The sequence below is a fragment of the Pelophylax lessonae genome (genome assembly GCF_965119305.1).
Source record: "Pelophylax lessonae genome assembly, chromosome: 3".
Classification (NCBI taxonomy): domain Eukaryota; kingdom Metazoa; phylum Chordata; class Amphibia; order Anura; family Ranidae; genus Pelophylax; species Pelophylax lessonae.
In genome coordinates this window covers 543,890,808-543,912,814 of record NC_138770.1, presented here as the reverse complement: position 1 = coordinate 543,912,814, position 22,007 = coordinate 543,890,808, and the positions used below count along the sequence as shown (strand labels likewise).

At 45.5% G+C, this 22,007-nt stretch overlaps 1 protein-coding gene across 1 annotated transcript in view; it reads left to right on the top strand.

Annotated features, from left to right (window-relative positions):
- The window catches only part of ACSS1 (acyl-CoA synthetase short chain family member 1), a 243,539-nt gene that overhangs the window by 191,067 nt on the left and 30,465 nt on the right, over nucleotides 1-22,007 (top strand). The window contains exon 12 of the mRNA XM_082252543.1: nucleotides 10,802-10,865. Within this exon, the coding sequence (XP_082108669.1) occupies nucleotides 10,802-10,865 (64 nt within the window). The remainder of the gene's footprint in view (nucleotides 1-10,801; nucleotides 10,866-22,007) is intronic.

The following is a 22,007-nucleotide window of genomic DNA, read 5'->3' as shown; positions in this document are numbered from 1 at the left end:
TTAACTTTATTTCTATCACTAGGAGGCTAACAAGCCCCCTATGTGATAGCTTTTTGACAGGTGGCATGTACTCTTTATCCACTTCAGCTCTGGAAGGTTTTACTCTCTTAATGGCGAGGCCATTTTTGCGCAGTCCTGCGCCCCTTTACCCAAATAAAATGTATGTCCCTTTTTTTCCCCACAAACAGAGCTCTATTTTGGTTGTATTTGATCAAGTTTTTATTTTTTGCGCTATAAACAAAAAAAGTCCGACCATTTTGAACACATCCAATAAAAAAAATAAAAAAAAATCGAATGTCTTTATCAGTTTTGGCCAATTTGTATTCTGTTACATATTTTTTGGTAACAAAAAAATCCAAAAAGTATATATTGATTGGTTTACGCAAAAGTTATAGCCTTTACAAACTATGGGATAGATGTATTTACTTTTTATTGTTGTTTTTAGTAATGGCAGCAATTTTTAGCGGGACTGCGACATTGGGGCCGACAAATCTGACACTTACACTTTTTGGGGACCAGTGACACCAGTACAGTGATTAGTGCTAAAAATATGCACTGTTACTGTATAAATGACACTGGCAGGAAAGGAGTTAACATCAGGGGCGATCAAGGGGTTAGGTGTGCTCCTAGGGAGTGCTTTCTAACTGTAGGGGGAATGGACTGACTGCAGAAAGAGAGAGATCTGTGTTCCTTGTTTGTAGGAACACAAGATCTCTCTCTTCCTGTCTGACAGAACCGCGGTCCTCCTTGTTTACATAGGCAGACCACTGTTCTGTCATTCTCCTGAATGATCACGGGTTGGCCGGAGGCCATCGCAGCTGCCGGACCCGCTGATTGGCTCATGCTGTGTCCAATCACAGCAGGAGCGCGGCTCCAGCGGCGCGCACGCGACCCCTAAGGCCCTTTTACAAAATCACGTACAGGTACATGATTTTGCGCCTAAAGGCCGCCCTGCCACAGTAAATGTACGTGGGGTGGTCCTTAAGTGGTTATGGAGACATCACAGGTCTATTAGAACTCTAGTGCCTTCTTTGTCTTCCACTACCTTTAAACAAGCACAGATCATGCTTGATTAGCTTCTTCCCTGGCTGTAGCAGCCAGGGAATGACAGCTCTAAAACCAGAAATGATAAAATTGTGATGGTTTCTGGGTTAATTAGGAGTTGGGCAGCCCTTCTCACTACACTAAAACTTATTGGGTGGCTGTAGAGACACCCAGATAACTTTTACTGAACAGCATTTGATATGTGACAAATGCTCTTGTTATAACCACTTGTATCCAGGGTCCTTTTCTACATTTGGCTGACAGCAAGAGGTTAATTATGGTAACCCTGTGCAAGGAGCTTATATGTGACAAATCCCATATGGATGCAAGGTGATTGGGATGTAAAACTTATCTTTGTTTATATGTTCAATGTAGCGTAGCACATGTGCAGCAAATGTTATCGTTTTCTATGAGAGACCTAACCTGTAATTGGATACAAATACATCCGATGTTAGTTTTTCAAACAAATGATCTTTCATATTTAATCTTTCAAACCCAAGGCCACCAGACGCTTATATAATTAAAGTTTAGATATGTTGTTTTCAGAGAACTTACCCACAGCATCGTCATGTTTTCCAAAGCAATGCTTGGGAACATAACAGCTGCTTTATTGCTGATATTTAAATGCACATAAAACAATACTAAAACACATAAGACAATACTAAAAATAATAAACAACAAATAGGCAAAAGACAGTTAGCAAATGACATTGAGGCTTCCATCATACATAAAGCCCTTCAGATATACTGTAGAAGGCAGGTTAGAAGTGACACGTCAATCAATATTGCTGTTTTCCATTGCTCAAGCAGCTAACTTTTATATCTATTTCTGATGTGTATTTAGTTAGTTGCTTGAGTTTCCACTTTACACATGGGAAGGGATCCATAATAGTATGAACCACCCTGTGGCTGTCATCAGGTCTGAAGATTGTTCTGCATGGTCGTAGAAGGGCTAAGCCAAAAGTCAAGTGAGAACAGTAGTATGAAAGCTACATCTTGCTTAGTATCATGTTCGTGTTAAGTTTTCATTGAATACCAAACAAAATAAAAATTATATGTAAAATATTCATTCTAATATTCTAGGAATTAGAAACAAGAAGCAGAAGGTCTAAGCAGTATGCCTCCGTATGCAAGCTAAAAAATGTTTAGCTACATAGAGTACCTTGAAAAAATATTCACACCCCTTGACATTTTCCACATTTTGTAATGTTTCAACCAAAAACATAAATGTATTTTTATTGGGATTTTATAAGATAGACCAACACAGACTGGCACATACAGTAATTGTGAAGTGGAAGGAAAATTATAAATGGACTTTAAATGTGTTTACAAATAAATATCTGTAAAAGTGCGGCGTGCATTTGTATTTAGCCCCCCTTTACTCTACTAACTGAAATCTCATGAAAGCAATTGCGTTCAGAAGTCACCTAATTAGTAAATAGAGTTCACCTGCATGTAATTTAATCTCATTATAAATACAGCTGTTCTGTGAAGCCCTCAGAGGTTTATTAGAGAACCTTAGTGAACAAACAACATCATGAAGGCCAAGAAACACACCAGACAGGCCAGGGATGAAATTGTGGAGAAGTTTAAAGCAGGGTATAGAAAAAAGTCCCAAGCTTTGAATATCTCATGGAGCACTGTTCAATCCATCATCCGAAAATGGAAAGAGTATGGCACAACTGCAAGCCTACCAAGACATGGCTGTCCACCTGAACTGACAGACGGGGCAAGGAGAGCATTAATCAGAGAAGCAGCCAAGAGGCCCATGGTAACTCTGGAAGAGATGCAGAAAACCACAGCTTAGGTGGAAGTATCTGTCCACAGGACAACTATTAGTTGTGCACTCCTCAAATCTGGCCTTTATGGAAGAGTGGCAAGAAGAAAGCCATTGTTAAAAAAAAAAGCCATAAGAAGTCCTGTTTGCAATTTGCGAGAAGCCATGTGGGTGCTCTGGTCAGATAAGACCAAAATGTAACTTTTTGGCCTAAAAGCAAAACGCTTTGTGTGGTGGAAAACCAGGGGCGTTGCTAGGTGGGAAAAAGACCAGGGGCTTCAGCCCGAAGATAAATTTGATAACCCCTCCCACATTTTAAAGTAAGCCCCGCCCAAGCTCCTCCCATATTTAAAAGTAAGTACCGCCCAAGCTCCACCCAATGGCCCCCTCAGTCAAGGGTCAGTCAAGGGGTGGTATGGAGAGGAGTACAGGGGGTGAGAAATTGGGTGGTATGGAGAAGAGAGAAGTAAAGGGGGTCAGTCATGTGGTGGTATGGAGAGGAGTACAGGAGGTCAGTCATGGGGTGGTATGGAGAGGAGAGGAGTACAGGGAGTCAGACATGGGGTGGTATGGAGAGGAGTACAGGGGGTCAGTCATGGGGTGGTATGGAGAGGAGAGGAGTACAGGGAGTCAGACATGGGGTGGTATGGAGAGGAGTACAGGGGGTCAGTCATGGGGTGGTATGGAGAGGAGAGGAGTACAGGGGGTCAGACATGGGGTGGTATGGAGAGGAGTACAGGAGGTCAGTCATGGGGTGGTATGGAGAGGAGTACAGGAGGTCAGTCATGGGGTGGTATGGAGAGGAGTACAGGGGGTCAGACATGGGGTGGTATGGTGAGGAGTACAGGAGGTCAGACATGGGGTGGTATGGAGAGGAGTACAGGAGGTCAGTCATGGGGTGGTATGGAGAGGAGTACAGGGGGTCAGACATGGGTTGGTATGGAGAGGAGTACAGGAGGTCAGTCATGGGGTGGTATGGAGAGGAGTACAGGAGGTCAGTCATGGGGTGGTATGGAGAGGAGTACAGGAGGTCAGTCATGGGGTGGTATGGAGAGGAGTACAGGAGGTCAGTCATGGGGTGGTATGGAGAGGAGTACAGGGGGTCAGACATGGGGTGGTATGGAGAGGAGTACAGGAGGTCAGTCATGGGGTGGTATGGAGAGGAGTACAGGGGGTCAGACATGGGGTGGTATGGAGAGGAGTACAGGGGGTCAGACATGGGTTGGTATGGAGAGGAGTACAGGGGGTCAGACATGGGGTGGTATGGAGAGGAGTACAGGGGGTCAGTCATGGGTGGTATGGAGAGGAGAGGAGTACAGGGGGTCAGTCATGGGGTGGTATGGAGAGGAGAGGAGTACAGGGGGTCAGACATGGGGTGGTATGGAGAGGAGAGGAGTACAGGGGGTCAGACATGGGGTGGTATGAAGAGGAGTACAGGGGGTCAGACATGGGGTGGTATGAAGAGGAGTACAGGGGGTCAGACATGGGGTGGTATGAAGAGGAGTACAGGGGGTCAGACATGGGGTGGTATGGAGAGGAGAGGAGTACAGGAGGTCAGTCATGGGGTGGTATGGAGAGCAGAGAAGTACAGGGGGTCAGACATGGGGTGATATGGAGAGGAGTACAGGGGGGCAGATATAGGGTGGTATGGAGAGGAGCGGAGTACAGGGGGTCAGTCATGGGGTGGTATGGAGAGGAGAGAAGAACAGGGGTTCAGTCATGGGGTGGTATGAAGAGGAATACAGGGGGTCAGACATGGGGTGGTATGGAGAGGAGTACAGGGGGTCAGACATGGGGTGGTATGGAGAGGAGTACAGGGGGTCAGACATGGGGTGGTATGGAGAGGAGTACAGGGGGTCAGACATGGGTTGGTATGGAGAGGAGTACAGGGGGTCAGACATGGGGTGGTATGGAGAGGAGTACAGGGGGTCAGTCATGGGTGGTATGGAGAGGAGAGGAGTACAGGGGGTCAGTCATGGGGTGGTATGGAGAGGAGAGGAGTACAGGGGGTCAGACATGGGGTGGTATGGAGAGGAGAGGAGTACAGGGGGTCAGACATGGGGTGGTATGAAGAGGAGTACAGGGGGTCAGACATGGGGTGGTATGAAGAGGAGTACAGGGGGTCAGACATGGGGTGGTATGGAGAGGAGAGGAGTACAGGAGGTCAGTCATGGGGTGGTATGGAGAGCAGAGAAGTACAGGGGGTCAGACATGAGGTGATATGGAGAGGAGTACAGGGGGGCAGATATAGGGTGGTATGGAGAGGAGCGGAGTACAGGGGGTCAGACATGGGGTGGTATGGAGAGGAGAGAAGTACAGGGGTTCAGTCATGGGGTGGTATGAAGAGGAATACAGGGGGTCAGACATGGGGTGGTATGGAGAGGAGTACAGGGGGTCAGACATGGGGTGGTATGGAGAGGAGTACAGGGGGTCAGACATGGGGTGGTATGGAGAGGAGTACAGGGGGTCAGACATGGGGTGGTATGGAGAGGAGTACAGGGGGTCAGACATGGGGTGGTATGGAGAGGAGTACTGCCGGCATCAGATGGAACATAAATTAATGCAGCCTAAACTCAATCCTATCAAACTCCTTTGGCGTAAATGTAAACAGCCAGGTCTTCTTGTCCAACATCAGTACCTGACCTCAAAAATGCACAAGTTCTCACAAGCTCAATACAAAATCTTGTGGAAAGCCTTCCCAGAAAAGTGGAAGCTGTTTACAGATGCAAAGGTGAGACCAACTCAATATACCACCCCATGACTGATTCCCTGTACTCCGCTCCTCTCCATACCACCCTATATCTGCCCCCCTCTAAATATCTGTTCCCAGTGGAATTATGGCTTCTTTTCCTAAAACAATATGAGATGAAAACAGGCTAAATAGTTGCAACAGCTTTACGATCTTTGGGTACACATGCATCATCACTGATTCATTTGTGAGAATATTGGCTATATTTGTGAATTACGAACTAGTATTGCGATCCAGTCGGCTGTTGCGACTATTTAGCCTGTTTTCATCTCATATTGTTTTAGGAAAAGAAGCCATAATTCCACTGGGAACAGATATTTAGATTACTTATTTATGATTAGTGTTAAGGAATTGGATCAATTTTAGGATTCGCATCATACACGTCTTTTAATATAGATTGGGAGTTGTCTATAAGTTGGATATATTTTCCTATCTTCATATATCCTAGGCAAATATAGGAATTTTTTTAAGGATGTTTTAAGAATTTTTTTAAGGAATCGGATCAGCCTACAAGAGTTGGATTTTATATGTTGTTTGCTTCAATCAGTTGATTTTTTAGCTGCTTATAGATTTATTTGGTCATTCTTAAACATTGGTACATATTTATGGTGAGACCCCTTTCTTATTTTAGTTTGGGAGGTCTTGCTGCGATTGGTTGACTCGGTCTGAGTTTCTTCTGAGATCTCTTTCATTGTGCGCCGACTCACTGGGGTTTTTTAGAAAGAAAATGTATTACAGCACATCCAGTCAGTGGCGTACCTAGAGCATTTGGCACCCGGGGCGGATCCTATATCTGGCACCCCCCAACTTTAAAATGTAAAAACACCCACAAAAATTTGTAATGTTTTCAAGAATATTTATTGCACACATTTCACAGCCCCCCCCCCCCCCCCCATCACAGTGCCCCTTGCAGTCTGCCCTCCGTCTCTCTAATCACAGTTCCCCCTTTTGCACTCTCTGTCTCCCTCCCCTGCATAGTCCTACCTTCAGCATAAATAGATAGCTAATACTATTAGCAATGTGTTTAAGTTTGAGTATGAGATTGGAGACTTGCTAAAGGAGATGGCCAGAGACTGCAGACATAGTACAGGAGATGGTCAGAGACTGCAGACATGGTACAGGAGATGGTCAGAGACTGAAGACATGGTACAGGAGATGGTCAGAGACTGCAGACATGGTAGAGGAGATGGTCAGAGACTGCAGACATGGTAGAGGAGATGGTCAGAGACTGCAGACATGGAACAGGAGATGGTCAGAGACTGCAGACATAGTACAGGAGATGGTCAGAGACTGCAGACATGGTACAGGAGATGGTCAGAGACTGCAGACATGGTACAGGAGATGGTCAGAGACTGCAGACATGGTACAGGAGATGGTCAGAGACTGCAGACATGGAACAGGAGATGGTCAGAGACTGAAGACATGGTACAGGAGATGGTCAGAGACTGCAGACATGGTACAGGAGATGGTCAGAGACTGCAGACATGGTACAGGAGATGGTTAGAGACTGCGGACATGGTACAGGAGATGGTCAGAGACTGAAGACATGGTACAGGAGATGGTCAGAGACTGCAGACATGATACAGGAGATGGTCAGAGACTGCAGACATTAAACAGGAGAGGGTCAGAGACTGAGGACATGATACAGGAGAGGGTCAGAGACTGAGGACATGATACAGGAGACGGTCAGAGACTGCGGACATGATACAGGAGATGGTCAGACACTGAGGACATGATACAGGAGATGGTCAGAGACTGAGGACATTAAACAGAAGATGGCCAGAGACTGAGGACATGTTACAGAAGATTGTCAGAGACTGCAGACATGGTTCAGGAGATGGTCAGAGACTGCAGGCATGGTACAGGAGATGGTCAGAGACTGCAGACATGATACAGGAGATGGTCAGAGACTGCAGACATGGTACAGGAGATGGTCAGAGACTACAGACATGATACAAGAGGTGGTCAGAGACTGCAGACATGATACAAGAGATGGTCAGAGACTGCAGACATTAAACAGGAGAGGGTCAGACACTGAGGACATGATACAGGAGATGGTCAGAGACTGAGGACATTAAACAGAAGATGGCCAGAGACTGAGGACATGATACAGGAGATGGTCAGAGACTGCAGACATTAAACAGGAGAGGGTCAGAGACTGAGGACATGATACAGGAGATGGTCAGAGACTGCAGACATTAAACAGGAGATGGTCAGAGACTGAGGACATTAAACAGAAGATGGCCAGAGACTAAGGACATGTTACAGAAGATGGTCAGAGACTGCAGACATGATAGAAGAGACGGTCAGAGACTGCAGACATGATACAAGAGACGGTCAGAGACTGCAGACATGATACAAGAGACGGTCAGAGACTGCAGACATGATACAAGAGATGCTCAGAGACTGAGGACATGATAGAAGATAGAAGGACACTAGGGGGGCCGGAGAGCACAGGCGAAGCAGAGAGCACTGGAGGAGCTGAAGGGCATGGTGGGGTGGGGGTGGGGGACTGGAGAGTATTAAGAGGGGGTTTGGAAAGCATTGCAGGGGGGTTGGAAGGCGCAGGGGGTGGAGAGCACTGGGGGGGACAGGGAGCATAGGGGGGAGGGAGATGAAAAGCACAGTGGGGAGCTGAAGAGCACCGGGGGAGGGCTAAAGAACAGGGGGCAGTCCAGTGCACTGGGTGGGGGGGTTAAGAGCACTGAGGCGGGGATAAGTGCACTGAGGGTGGGGGGGGGAATAAGAGCACCGAGGGGGGGGATAAGAGCACCGAGGGGGGGAATAAGAGCACCGAGGGGGGGGGAATAAGAGCACCGAGGGGGGGGAATAAGAGCACCGAGGGGGGGGAATAAGAGCACCGAGGGGGGGGGAATAAGAGCACCGAGGGGGGGGGGGGAATAAGAGCACCGAGGGGGGGGAATAAGAGCACCGAGGGGGGGATAAGAGCACCGAGGGGGGGGGATAAGAGCACCGAGGGGGGGGAATAAGAGCACAGAGGGGGGGGAATAAGAGCACCGAGGGGGGGGGGAATAAGAGCACCGAGGGGGGGGGAATAAGAGCACCGAGGGGGGGGGGATAAGAGCACCGAGGGGGGGGAATAAGAGCACCGAGGGGGGGGGAATAAGAGCACCGAGGGGGGGGAATAAGAGCACCGAGGGGGGAATAAGAGCACCGAGGGGGGGGGGAATAAGAACACAGAGGGGGGGGGGAATAAGAGCACCGAGGGGGGGGGGGAATAAAAGCACCGAGGGGGGGGAATAAGAGCACCGAGGGGGGGGAATAAGAGCACCGAGGGGGGGGGGATAAGAGCACCGAGGGGGGGAATAAGAGCACCGAGGGGGGGGAATAAGAGCACCGAGGGGGGAATAAGAGCACCGAGGGGGGGGGAATAAGAACACAGAGGGGGGGGGGAATAAGAGCACCGAGGGGGGGGGGGGAATAAAAGCACCGAGGGGGGGGAATAAGAGCACCGAGGGGGGGGAATAAGAGCACCGAGGGGGGGGGGATAAGAGCACCGAGGGGGGGGAATAAGAGCACCGAGGGGGGGGGGAATAAGAGCATCGAGGGGGGGGAATAAGAGCACCGAGGGGGGGGGAATAAGAGCATCGAGGGGGGGGGGAATAAGAGCAGGGGGGGGATAAGAGCAGTGAGGGGGGATTAGAACACTGGAGGGGGGGGGGTTAAGAGCACTGGTGAGCCAGCAAAAGAAGTTGTATAGGAGGGGGATGGGGCAGCTGCATATAGAGGAATTGATCTTTCCCTATTCTTCCTGCAGGAGGGAGAGGAGGAGAATCAGTTATTCAGCAGCTGCAGAAAGAATAGAGAAAGATGAATTCCTCTATATGCAGCTTCCCCATCCCTCTACTACCCAGCACACACACTTGGGCAATGGGCACTCACCTTCTTCCCGCCGAGGCTCCGCCCCCTTCTTCCCGCCAAGGCTCCGCCCCCTTCCCGCCGTGTCTCCGCCCCCGCTAGTCCCCGCACTGAAGGAGCTGCCACTGCCTGCCCTTTACACAGTGCCCTTTACTCCACTGCATCCAGTGATTGGTGGGCGATCTGGGGCAGCCGCAAGGAAGGAGAGTGATTGCCGCTGTCAAGTAGCATTGATTTCGGGTGTGGGCGGGACCGGTATGCGGGGCTCCGCCCCATTGTTCCGTGCATAGAGAAACAGAAGCTGTCTGGGGAGGAAGGTGGGCGTGGCATACCGGCCCCGCCCACACCCGACATCAATGCTGAAACTTGACAGCTGCATTAACTCTCCTTGCGGCTGCCCTGGATTGCCCACCAATCATTGGATGTGCTTTATAAATCTTACACTGCTGAGGTATGTAGCCCGAGTTCTCGGCCAAACCCAGGCTTTGGGACTCGGGGCTAATCATTTTAAAAAAGCAACAGGAGACCCGGGGCTTTTGGGGAGCACACTCGGGGCTATAGCCCAGGTCAGCCCCCCCCTGCCGACGCCACTGTGGAAAACTAACACACCATCCCCACCATGAAACATGGTGCTGGCAGCATCATGTTGTGGGGATGCTTTCTTCAACAGCAACAGGGAAGCTGGTCAAAGTTGATGGGAAGATGGATGGAGCCAAATACAGGGCAATCTTAGAAGAAAACCTGTTAGAGTCTGCAAAAGACTTGAGACTGGGGTGGAGGTTCACCTTCTGGCAGGACAACGACCCTAAGCATACAACCAGAGCTACAATGGAATGGTTTAGATCAAAGCATATTCATTTGTTAGAATGGCCCAGTCAAACTCCGGACCTAAATCCAAATGAAAATCTGTAAGTAGACCTGAAAAATTGCTGTTCACAGACGCTCCCCATCCAATCTGTTTAAGTTTGAAATATTTTGCAAAGAAGAAAGAGCAAAAATGTCACTCCAGATGTGCAAAGCTGGTAGAGACATCCCCAAAAAGACTTTCAGCTGTAATTGCAGTGAAAGGTGGTTCTACAAAGTCAAAGGGGCTGAATACAAACGCATGCCACACTTTTCTGATATTTATTTGTTAAAAAAATGTATTTTTCCTTTCACTTCACAATTATGTGCCACTTTGTGTTGGTCCGTCACATAAAATTCCAATTAAATACATTTATGTTTTTGGTTGTAACATAACAACATGAATACATTTTTTGAAAAATAAAAAGCCTTATCTGGGTGTGTTATCTATATGAATTGAGAATATTACTTGATATCCAATTTATAATATTTAATATAATTACTTTGCAGGATGAGCACCCCCATGTTCCAGAAACTGCTGTTATTGGTTTTCCACATGACATCAAGGGAGAGGGTAAGGTTTCTTAAGCTTTCACTGGTTTAATAAATCAGATTGATTTACCTTTCACAGACAGCTGCTTTCAGCTTTCCTAAATTGGCTTATGTATATATATATGACATTGCTTTCGCTTATATTGTACAATTAAGTTACTGTATTAGTGGTAAGGAGATGGAAGTCTATGACTACTGAGTAGATTTCACTGATCTATTATTTTATATTACATTATATTTATTAACAAAGTGTACACTATCATCATTGTTATCATTAGTTGTGTGTTCAATTGGTATCATTCAACTAGACATTTACTAAAAAAATTCAGTTCTAATGAATCAGTAACTCTGTAGTAGAAGTGTATTAGAATACATTTGTTTTCATTAGCTGGGTATTGCATTTATTATAATGATTTTTATTTGTTCTGAGAAGTTCTATACTCAGTGATCATAGTACAAGTGTTTCTTTACTATATAACTAAGAGAACAAAGTAGGGTGGTCGGTCAGAAGAGAGCCACCTCCTTTACTATACTGTATGTAGATGAATCAACATTTTTCATTTAGCAATATACATATAAAGTTTAAAGTGACACTAAACTATATCCTTATTCTCCAAAAATAATCCATACACATCCGCTATTTATTGGTCCTGTAATGTATTTTCATGAAATCATTTCCTCTGTGTGGAATGGGCAGTGCATTGTTAGTTATGGTCATGTGCATTACTCTGTGTATGGGTGTAATCCTATAGTCTCTAGTCAATCTTGGGCACAAGCATGAGAGGGTGGCTATGTGCCAACATACAGTAGGACCATGGAGAACTAAAAGAGCCATCCTCTAACAGGTCACATCAGCAAAAAAAAAAAAAAGGTTAATATGGAGATCTGGAGGAGACTGAGAGCAATAGAAGGTACTTTTCGGGGTTGAGAATACATACTTGAATGGATTTTTTTCCTAAACCTGAGTGTAGTGTCAGTTTAAGCAGATTGGTGCTGGTACAGATTGTAATGGTTTGGTCATAAACCAATCTGTGCAAAACAAAAAAAGCATTGGCTCTTGAGCCATACTTTAAGGGCTGGTGTACATGGATGTCAGACTTAAGCCCCGTACACACGATAAGAAATTTGGCCGGGAAATTTCATCCGACGACCGATCTGCCGATTTTCGGCTTGTTAGTATGGTGCTTTCGACAGCCGACTCCGTCTTTTCGGCTGACAAAATCCTGGTGTGCAGGCATTAAAATTTTTGTCCTCCGTCAAAACACGTACGATTTTAGTCTCATTAGTACAGATTTCGATGGGGAAAATTCTTATGAGCAAGACTAGGCATGCTCAGAGAGAAAGAACACATACAAAGCAATCCAACACATGACATCACTTCTGAAGTAGAATTCTGTCGTACGGGAAAATTTGTGTGCAGTCTGGAGCACATTCCAACCAACAGACACCACTCTGGGCAAAAGACGGACGACCGGTCGGCGGAAATTTGTGCCGTGTGTACGAGGCTTAAGAAGCAGGTCAAGTATGCACACTTTCAGGCACTTTTTTAAAGGGAAAATGGCTTGAATTTGAGATCAGTTTAAGTTGCTTCAGACGTGCATTTGTATGTATTCACATTTACTGGTGGGTGGGAGAAAAAGGAACCCAGATGCAGCAGAATGGGCATGTTGAGTTTACCCAAGCAAACCAAGAAAACACAGTAAAAAATGAACATTGTCCCATAAAAAATAAGTCAAAATTGACATTGCATTCTAAATCCTTCCAAACTGCTTCACAAATGCAGTTCAAAAGCAAAAACCAAAGAACTGTGTACACAAGCCCATAAGGAGGTGCCCACTTTAACCACAAAATGGAACACCTCCAGATTTGGCTGCTTGTGCTGACAAGTGGGCTTCTTTCCAGTCTGAAATTCCACCATAAGCTGTTTCCAGTCCAGAGAGAGCATTGTGGCAGCTGGAATATTTGGAGCTTCTATTCTGGTCAGTGTATGGTTGGTACACATATCAGTCCAATTGTTTTCTTTCAAAATGTTTAATTTAAATATTGTTCCCAAATTATTACTTTGATCACTTTTAATCAATTTCACGACACCAAGTCCATTATGGAAACAATCAGGATGGAGAATTTGGAAAGTTTTTAAAACAGTAGTGTGTGGAGTAATTGAAGAATAATTGCTGCCATCAGAACAATTGAAACAATAATTTCTATGGATTGATAGAAATCAATGCATGTATGGCCACTATAGGACTCCTTATGATCAGCACTGGCAATTGTTTTAGGTTTTTCCAGTTACATGTTAAAAATGGAAATCCCCATGAAAATGCATGAATCCCTGTTCCTTAAACTCTTTGATACTTACATGTCTGAAAGGATGAGACCTAAAAAAAAAGCAGTTTTTAAATTACCATTTTCCCATATTTATGTCTTGGTGAGGGAAAGTCTCTCCAATAAAGCTTTGGGCAGCGGTAAACATGGAACAGATTGTCCACCTTACCCCACTCTGTTCAAACGCAAACAGATTGATACACTTTAAGCCAAGGTACTCTATATTCAGATGTTCATGCAAAGAAAACCTTTATCATGAACTTGACTGCAATGTATTTTACATATTTTATGACTTTCTTCAGTAAATATTTCCTAGTTGATGCCACTTCCCATTACTGTTTCTAAGAGCTGTAAATTGGGCCCTTTAATTGATTTGTAAACAGTCCACAAGTGGTTGATGAGAGAGATGGCTTTTAACCACTTAAGAATTGTCCAGCTTTCTGTTTCTAAATAGATAATAAAACACTAGTTGCTGCAATCCAGGCTGTCCACTGATCCTCACATAATGCTGTATGGCTGTATTATACCTATTGCCACCATACTTTCTGATTAGTGTATTTGTTCATGTTGATGTATGCTGACATTAAATAGAATATCAACCCTCAATGTTTACAGTGTTAAATTTTCAGTCTATAATTGTCCATTTAGCTGTTTTTTCTCTGGCGTAGTGATGGGCTTTATGTTCAAGTCAAACGTACCTTTGACTCGAACATCGGGTGTTCGTGGATTTGCAAATCCACGAACACCCGGGGCGCTCAGCGGAAAGTTCGTCTGCCAACGAGCGCCCCATAATGCACTGTATGATTGCAGTGTATTAAGTGCTTGTGATTAGCCAAAACATGCACCTGACCTGTATGCTTTGGGCATTCACAGCACAATGTCCTGTCAGAGCCATGATTTTTATTATTTAGGGCATAATTGCTGCCCCCTCTTCTGCGTCGCAGGTGCTATTCCTTCAGCGTCAGCAGGGTTGTTTTTTTGTGGCTCAGCAGCAATAATAATATTTAGGGCATAATTGATGTCCCCCCTTCTGCTTCGCAGGGTCTATTCCTTCTGCATTAGCAGGGTCTTTTTTTTGTGGCGTAGCAGCACTAATAATATTTAGGGCATAAATGCTGTCCCCCCCTTTTGCGTTGCAGGTGCTACTTCTTCTGCGTAAACAGTTTGTGTGTTTTATTTGGGTTTTTTTTGGGGGGCACAGCAGCACAAATAATATATAGGTCATAATTGCTGTCCCCCCTTCTGCCCTTCTGCATTGCAGGTGCTATTCCTTCTGTGTAAGCAGTTTGTGTGTGTTTTTTTTTTTGGTGGCACAGCATTAATAATATTTAGGGCATAATTGCTGCCCCCCCTTCTGCGTCGCAGGTGCTATTCCTTCAGCGTCAGCAGGGTTGTTTTTTTGTGGCTCAGCAGCAATAATAATATTTAGGGCATAATTGATGTCCCCCCTTCTGCTTCGCAGGGTCTATTCCTTCTGCATTAGCAGGGTCTTTTTTTTTGTGGCGTAGCAGCACTAATAATATTTAGGGCATAAATGCTGTCCCCCCTTTTGCGTTGCAGGTGCTACTTCTTCTGTGTAAACAGTTTGTGTGTTTTATTTGGGTTTTTTTGGGGGGCACAGCAGCACAAATAATATATAGGTCATAATTGCTGTCCCCCCTTCTGCATTGCAGGTGCTATTCCTTCTGCGTAAGCAGTTTGTGTGTGTTTTTTTTTTTTTTTTGGTGGCACAGCATTAATAATATTTAGGGCATAATTGCTGTCCCCCCTTCTGCGTTGCAGGTGCTATGCCTTCTGCCTAAGCAGTTTGTGTGTTTTTTTTTGTGGCACAGCAGCACTAATATTATTTAGGGCATAATTGCTGTCCCCCCTTTTGTGTCCCAGGTGGCATTTCTTCTGCATCAGCAGGGGTTTTCTTTTCATTTTTGTGGAGCAGCAGCACTAATATTATTTAGGGCATATTTGCTGCCCCCCCCCCTTCTGCACCGCAGGTGCTATTGCTTCTGCATCAGCAGGGGTTTTCTTTTTTTGGCTTTATTAAGTTTTCTTTATTGAAAAAAAAATTATAATAAAATGGTTTATAGTGCACCAAGCACAAAAGTATTGCTCTGTCAAACCGTGAATAGGCAGTCCGCGGAAAGCGTTCACCGAGAGCGGAACTTTTTTTTTTTTTTCGGGTGAGTGGATGCGGCGGGCAGCGTGATTGATGATGGACTTACACGGGAAGACACTATATTTTTATTTTTGAATAGAGGACTTGTCAAAAATTGTCTTATGTGTTTATTTTTTTTGTACACTTTTTTGGTGAATAGGTAGGGGTACAAGGCACCTGATACCCATTCACATGGGGGGGCGGGATCTGGGGGCCCCCTTGTTAAACCACAGCCCAGGGTTGTCGGAAAGAGGCCCTTGTTCCCATCAATATGGGGACAGGGTGCCCCCTGCCCCAGAGCACCCCCCCTTATGTTGAGAGCATGTGGCCTGGTATTGTTCAGGGGGGACGCTCACTCGCCCCCCCCTTTCCTGGCCTGCCAGGCTGCATGCTCGAATAAGGGTCTGGGATGGATTTTGGTGGGCACCCAATGCCGTTTTTTTTGGCGTGGGGTTCCCCTAAAATCCTTACCAGACCTGAAGGGCCTAGTATGGACTGGGGAGGGACCCTACGCTTTTTTCTTTAGAAATGTCAGTATTGCTGCACCAAGCTTTATATATCGTACAGATGCACCACTTTACAGACACATTAAGGGGACCCCCCAAGCACGATATTTAAAGGAATTTTTCATTTTTATTGTTTCACTTTAAGCATCATTGAAATCACTGCTCCTTTAAAAATGATGGTTTTAAAGTGGAGTTCCACCCTATTTTTATACTTACCTCCATCTTCTCGCTCCGGGTCACCTGAAAAAGAAATGGATAATCGCATATTTTTTTTTTTTTTACTTACCTCGTAGCGAAGAAAATATACTTACCTTACTTCCTTCTTCCTCCTTCCTCGGCCACGGCCCGTCGTCACTTCCTGGCTCTGCAATGATTCCTGGGAGCTGGACGTCATAGCTCCCAGAAATCATTGCGCCTGCACCGGCCCCGACGTCAGTTCCGGGTCGCGCGCGTCATCCCCTTCTAAACAGCTTCTGGGCATGCCCAGAAGCTGTGGAGGGATGACGCGAGCGACCCGGAAGTGACGTCGGGGCCGGCTCAGAGCATCGTGGGACCAAAGAAGGAGGAAGAAGACGCCGAAGAGGACGCGCTGGCTTCAAGCTGCCCACATCTGAGATGGCAGCGCTGGACAAGACGTTTGCAAGGTAAGTATTTGTCCTAACAGGTAAGTGCAACCTGGGACAGATCAGAGGCTAGCCATTGTGGAATGCACTAGCCCTGACTGTCCCGGGGGTATTAAAAAAAAAAAAAAAAAAATCCAGGGTGGAACTCCGCTTTAAAAACTTTTTTTTTGCATTCATACATGTCCCCCAGGGCAGTACACAGGTCCCCATACACTTTTTATGACAATAACTTGCATACAAGCTTTTAAAATAAGGACTTTTGATTTTTCATGTTCGTGTCCTGTAGAGTTTGCAAATTCGCTCAAACTTTTTCCCTGTTCGAGATTTTCTGGTGCAAACTGAACAGGGGGGTGTTCGGCCATCACTACTCTGGTGGTACATTTGTACAGTAGCCATCTCAGCTGTGTCCCTGGTATACAATAAATACCCCAGTTTTACAAATAACATACAAAACAATCCTTAATCTTCAAAAGAAATGCCGATATCGTCAATAGTTTACAAAACAAAAAAGTTACAGGATAAAAAGCAAACTCCAGTTGGATTAACAGTCCATCGCAAAGGTAGATATACAATACAGACCTCAGTGTGATTGTGAATAATGAATGTCTGCATTGTCTGGTGCAAATACAGTACTCTATAGTTATGGGGAGAAATTAAAGCACATGTGTGTCTAGTGTACAATTCTCATAACAATTCTAGTGACTTACAAGGTGCTAACAACAGCAGCTAGTGCAAAGAAATATAAAACTTGTAAAGTGAAATATAGGATATATTTTATCACTGGTCAATAATCTGTCATTAAAATACTTGTTCAGATGTTCTTACATTACAACCACCTTCACCACCCACAGCCTAGTCTCTGCAATGCTGCTAACAGCTGAAACCCAAGTTTTGTTGCTGTAGATTAGAGGAACGTCACTCCTCCGCCATTCAATATTTCACCCTCCCCTCACCCTGTTACCCCTTACCTCTATAGCTGGGATATCTACAAAAAACATTCACCTTATATGTAATCTAGAGGACTGCGGGTACAAATAGGTGAAGTAGCCGCTCACCTCACTCAACACTCATATGAGCGTTTCAGGTGTCTCATGTCAACCTGTGGACTCATGGGAGGGTGGTCTCCAGAAATAAGGAGGTCTTCACAAAGTAAATCTGATATAAGGAACCAGATCCAGGTCTCCTATGTTGGTCTCGGGTATAGCAGTTAGCTGAACAGCTAATAGTTGGACACTCAAAATCAGGGGATAAGATGAACAAAGGGTCTCATAGTGTAGTATGTTCTGCAAAGTATTTATTCAAACAAGTAACAGATATTGCACTCACATTTAGATAGACGTTTGTAGGCACAATCGGTAATAGCAGCCGCCGATGCGGTTCCAGCGCTATTCACAGCTCCTTCCGGTCTCGGCCGTAGACCCGGAAGTGACGTCACCACGGCGTCCCGACGCATTGCGTAACAAATCACGTTACTTTTTCAAGGGTAGAAAAGTGAATATAAGGTGACTCGTGCTAAAATACTAAAAGTCTCCTTATGTTCCTGAGACTTTGTTCCCCCAGCTTGAGGAAGAGCAACCAAAAATATTTATCTGAACCCACTGGGAGATACTCTACATCCCTGAGCATCTCCACGGTTTCAGGCAGCAGAATGAACACATTGAAGCAGAGTTTCATGCCCTGTATAAGTAGTTCAGTATATGCCAGCACATTTACATGGACAGAGTGGAGGTTATCAACCCTGGTCATCTGTACCCTACTGTTCACTGCATTCTTTGAAGACACCCCACCACCGAGTAACCCATCCACCTCCCTGATTTTGATTTCTGTGTTTGAACTGCCATTTACATTTTGTGTACTTTCTCTCTGTTTGCTGTTTGCATGTCTGTTACCTTATTGCCTCTTTGCACTAAGAAACTGTTTGTTATATGCCTAGTGGTGCATTTTTGTACTTTTTGTATGTGGGTTCCACAGCTGGGGTAGCATGCAATAAAGGAGGGGAATTTTAGGGGCCAAGTAGCCTACTATATGTATAGTTAGTCTCTGGCTGGCCAGGTCAGGGAAAGAGGATATAGTTTTTGTTGCCTTTCCTAGGAAGTTGGTAGGCTTTTTCTGGTGTTCAGCCTCCCTCCTGTGTTCTACAATAAAGAAGAGGTCTGGATCCCAGGGGTTCCTGGAGGGCTCAGAGGAACGCTTGGGAAATGCATGGGAAATCTACGCTAAAGATTTGATGGAGCCTTTGGTCCTCCTGAATCGCTGGAAGAAACCTGGGACACGGACTTCTCTGTTAGAGCACTGCCAAGTTTGGACATTCACCTGTGCAGGTAACCTGAGGCATCCACAGTTAGATTCAGTTTGAAACCGAAGCATTACCCCACACAAGGGTTGGTGGCCCTGTTCAATGCCTGGCGTAGTCCAAGAACCCACCCCGAGGGAAAACCTCTCATGTGACCCTTGCTTGGTGCCCAATAAGATAGGGAAACATGGGGGACGTGACAGCCCACCAGTCAACCACCCCTTACACACAGCTTGCCAATATGCATCTGCAACCTGTAAACTTTTTGATTTGCCTATTGTACTAAAAGCACACTTTTCCGTGGATAAGAGGCAATAATTTTCCATGGAAGGGCTAAATAAGTGTGTCTGTGCATGTTATTTTATATTCAAAAGTACTATGCGGGTGCATAACTGGGAATCCCACATTATATGGCTCACAACTCTCTGCAGTTAGCAGGGTATATCAGGACCACACAAGATCACTTCAGCTGTAAAATGTAGTTAAACCTATGATGGTGTCCATACAGGTAAATTATACTGTAATGCAACTTTATTTTATCCCAAGCAACCCCTAATGTTGCAGACAGGGGGTTATTTAAAAATCATGCTGCCGTGGGCACAACGGAATGATAATGGCCTTTTTTCTTTTACAAAAAATACCCCTTGTATTATTTTAGTAAATGTCAAGGTATTATTTTAGTAAAGGATGCACAATTTGAAGCAGCTGTTGTATGCTTTATCTGAAGATTTACTTTTTAAAAGAGAAGTATAGCCAGAGCTTTGTTGGACATATTTTTTAATGCAGGTCACAGGGGTGCACTTATTTGAGCTCTTCTGTGACCCAGAATCAGCCCACAGAGGGCTAAAGCCCGCTGTTGGCTGACATGACAGAGCCACTCTAGGCTCTGGAAGGATCCTGACAGCCTCTCAGCATGCTGCTCCCACCTCTCCACAGCTCAGCGCTCCAGCAGGGCAGAGAGTGGTCACTGACAGTGACCACTCTCTGCTCAGAGTGGACCTCTTGGGCTTAGAGCAGGCGGGGGACAGCTGCAGCATCAGACAATGCTGCAGCAGGGAAGTGAGTGTGCATGTTTGCTTCTTTTTTTCCTAGTTCACACTTCTCTAGTAACTAAAAGGATAGTTGGTTGCCTGTTTTCCAAACTATAAAGAGCCTTCTGACTCCTCTAAATGTTGCCTTTCCCCATACATATTAAGGCTTGCATTGCCCCCTCTAACACAGTTCCCTAGACACTCATCCACAAGTGCTCCTAAAGTTATACAGTCTAGGTGGTGGATATAAGTGACTACCTACCTATAGCATAGATAGGCAGTCTGCATTTCTTTGTATGTAGCAAAGCAGTCTGTGACATTTTAGTTATGCAATGGTTGACGTTTTGCAGATTGCTTACGTATCCCCTAGAGAGTTTAATGTTACACTTATCAGATACAGAAAGCTATGTCATTCTAAACAGGTTCATTGAGGCTATTCAGGATGCCAATGTGCGGAAACTCCTCATTATCATGAATATGAGCTTATGAATAACCCGCCATAAAATTGTATAATCCAAGTCTCTTCTGCAGAACAAGACTCATAAATAATTATCACTAGCTCATTCTATTGGTTCTACCACCTCTGCGTTTTGTTACTTAATGATTTGTGAAGTATTAATAGATTGGGTGTTGTGAGCTAATAACACTTTCTACTTTTCATAGTTTCTAAACTTCAAGTTCATGCATTAGGATGTAAGATATTCACATTAACCTGCGGGGGCATCTCATGGAAAACAATGACTTCCACTGCTGTGATAGGGCAGTTAATATTTTACTAAGTCATGCTAGGGCTTGATAACTACTCATTGTTGCAGCTGTTAAAATGCAGATTCCTTACTTCACACACTTCCTGGAATTTTGCCATTAACTCAAGGAGTTCTATTCACAAAAGGTTAAAATGTAGCAATTTTTACATTTAAAATATCAATTTCATTAGTTATGCCTCTTTATAAAATCGTTTTAGGGTAGCTCTATGACATCATTCAATAGGGGTGAAAATATGTCAGTGAATCCTGTTATGTTAGTCAATTTTGCATATTTACTGTATAAAGACTTTCCGACCTCCGATAATTGATTCCACATTACAACTGCTATAACAGTTTCCTGACAGACTCTACTGGCAACATTTGTTTGACTAGCTCTGCCCTCACTCCTACCCCATAGGACCCCACTCCCATGAATTTTCAGGCTGGGTCAGAGGCCGCGTTCCTTTTTTGTCCTCCTCACTCATAGGACCATGGTGTGAGAAGTTTTCCTACCTTTTGGAAGTGTTGGCGACCGGGTCCCATGCGGGACAGCTGCGCGGATGTGAGGAGTGTCCTGTGGTATCCTGCAGTGTCCAAAAGTCTTCCAGGATGGCTCGGGCAGTCACTGAGTCACCAGCTATCAGCAGGGTAGTGTATGGCACACGTGCATGGAGATTGACACCTACATACTGAGGCCCAGCCATTGGTGGGCATTAGCACCAGTCGGATGCCCTGCTATCAGCGGGTAACCGTTGAAGTGTGCGCAAGCATGATTGCTGCTGATAAGGATGATGTTGATGATGATGTTGCTGTCGCTGCTGCTGCTGCTCCTGCCTCTGGGATCCAGGTCGCGTGAGTGGTGTTATTTTATCCTTTGATCCTTTGTGTGCATTGTTGTTGTCCCTTTCCCTGGCTTTAGTGCTTACCGACATCTCATGGCAGCTGGAACACTTCTGCGTCCCATGACACCAATCTCTGTGGCCCCGTCGGGTTGTCCAGCGCATAGGCAGAGCCTCAGTTGGGCTTGGTTTGAGCACGCGCAGAGCGGCCGGCAGTTCTGGGCGCGCATGCTCAAAGGGTTCTTCTGGTCCCATCGTGAGGAATCCAGGGCTTGGACCATTTTGCGCATGCGTGACTGCAGGAGGGAGCGTGACTTGTCACAGCGGGGATTTTGAAATCTGAAAGATCCCCTTTTGTATTGGGATCCATGCTACCAGTGGATGTTAGCTCTGGCGGACCCGTAGTATTGGTGAGTGTGTGAATGTATGTGCTGCTCTTCATACTGCCTGCTGCCTGTCATTCCCCCCCCACCCCCTCCCTGTGGCGATGGGAGCTAGAATGCTTTTGCCCTCAGTTACAGGTCGCCTCTACCGCTATCTTCGTGTTGATTTATGGATGTGTCTCCACCTGGTGGTCAGCCCATACGCAACAGGTAGACATCTGAGGTTTACCTTTTACCCCCTAAGAGTTTGTAAAAAAAAAAAACAT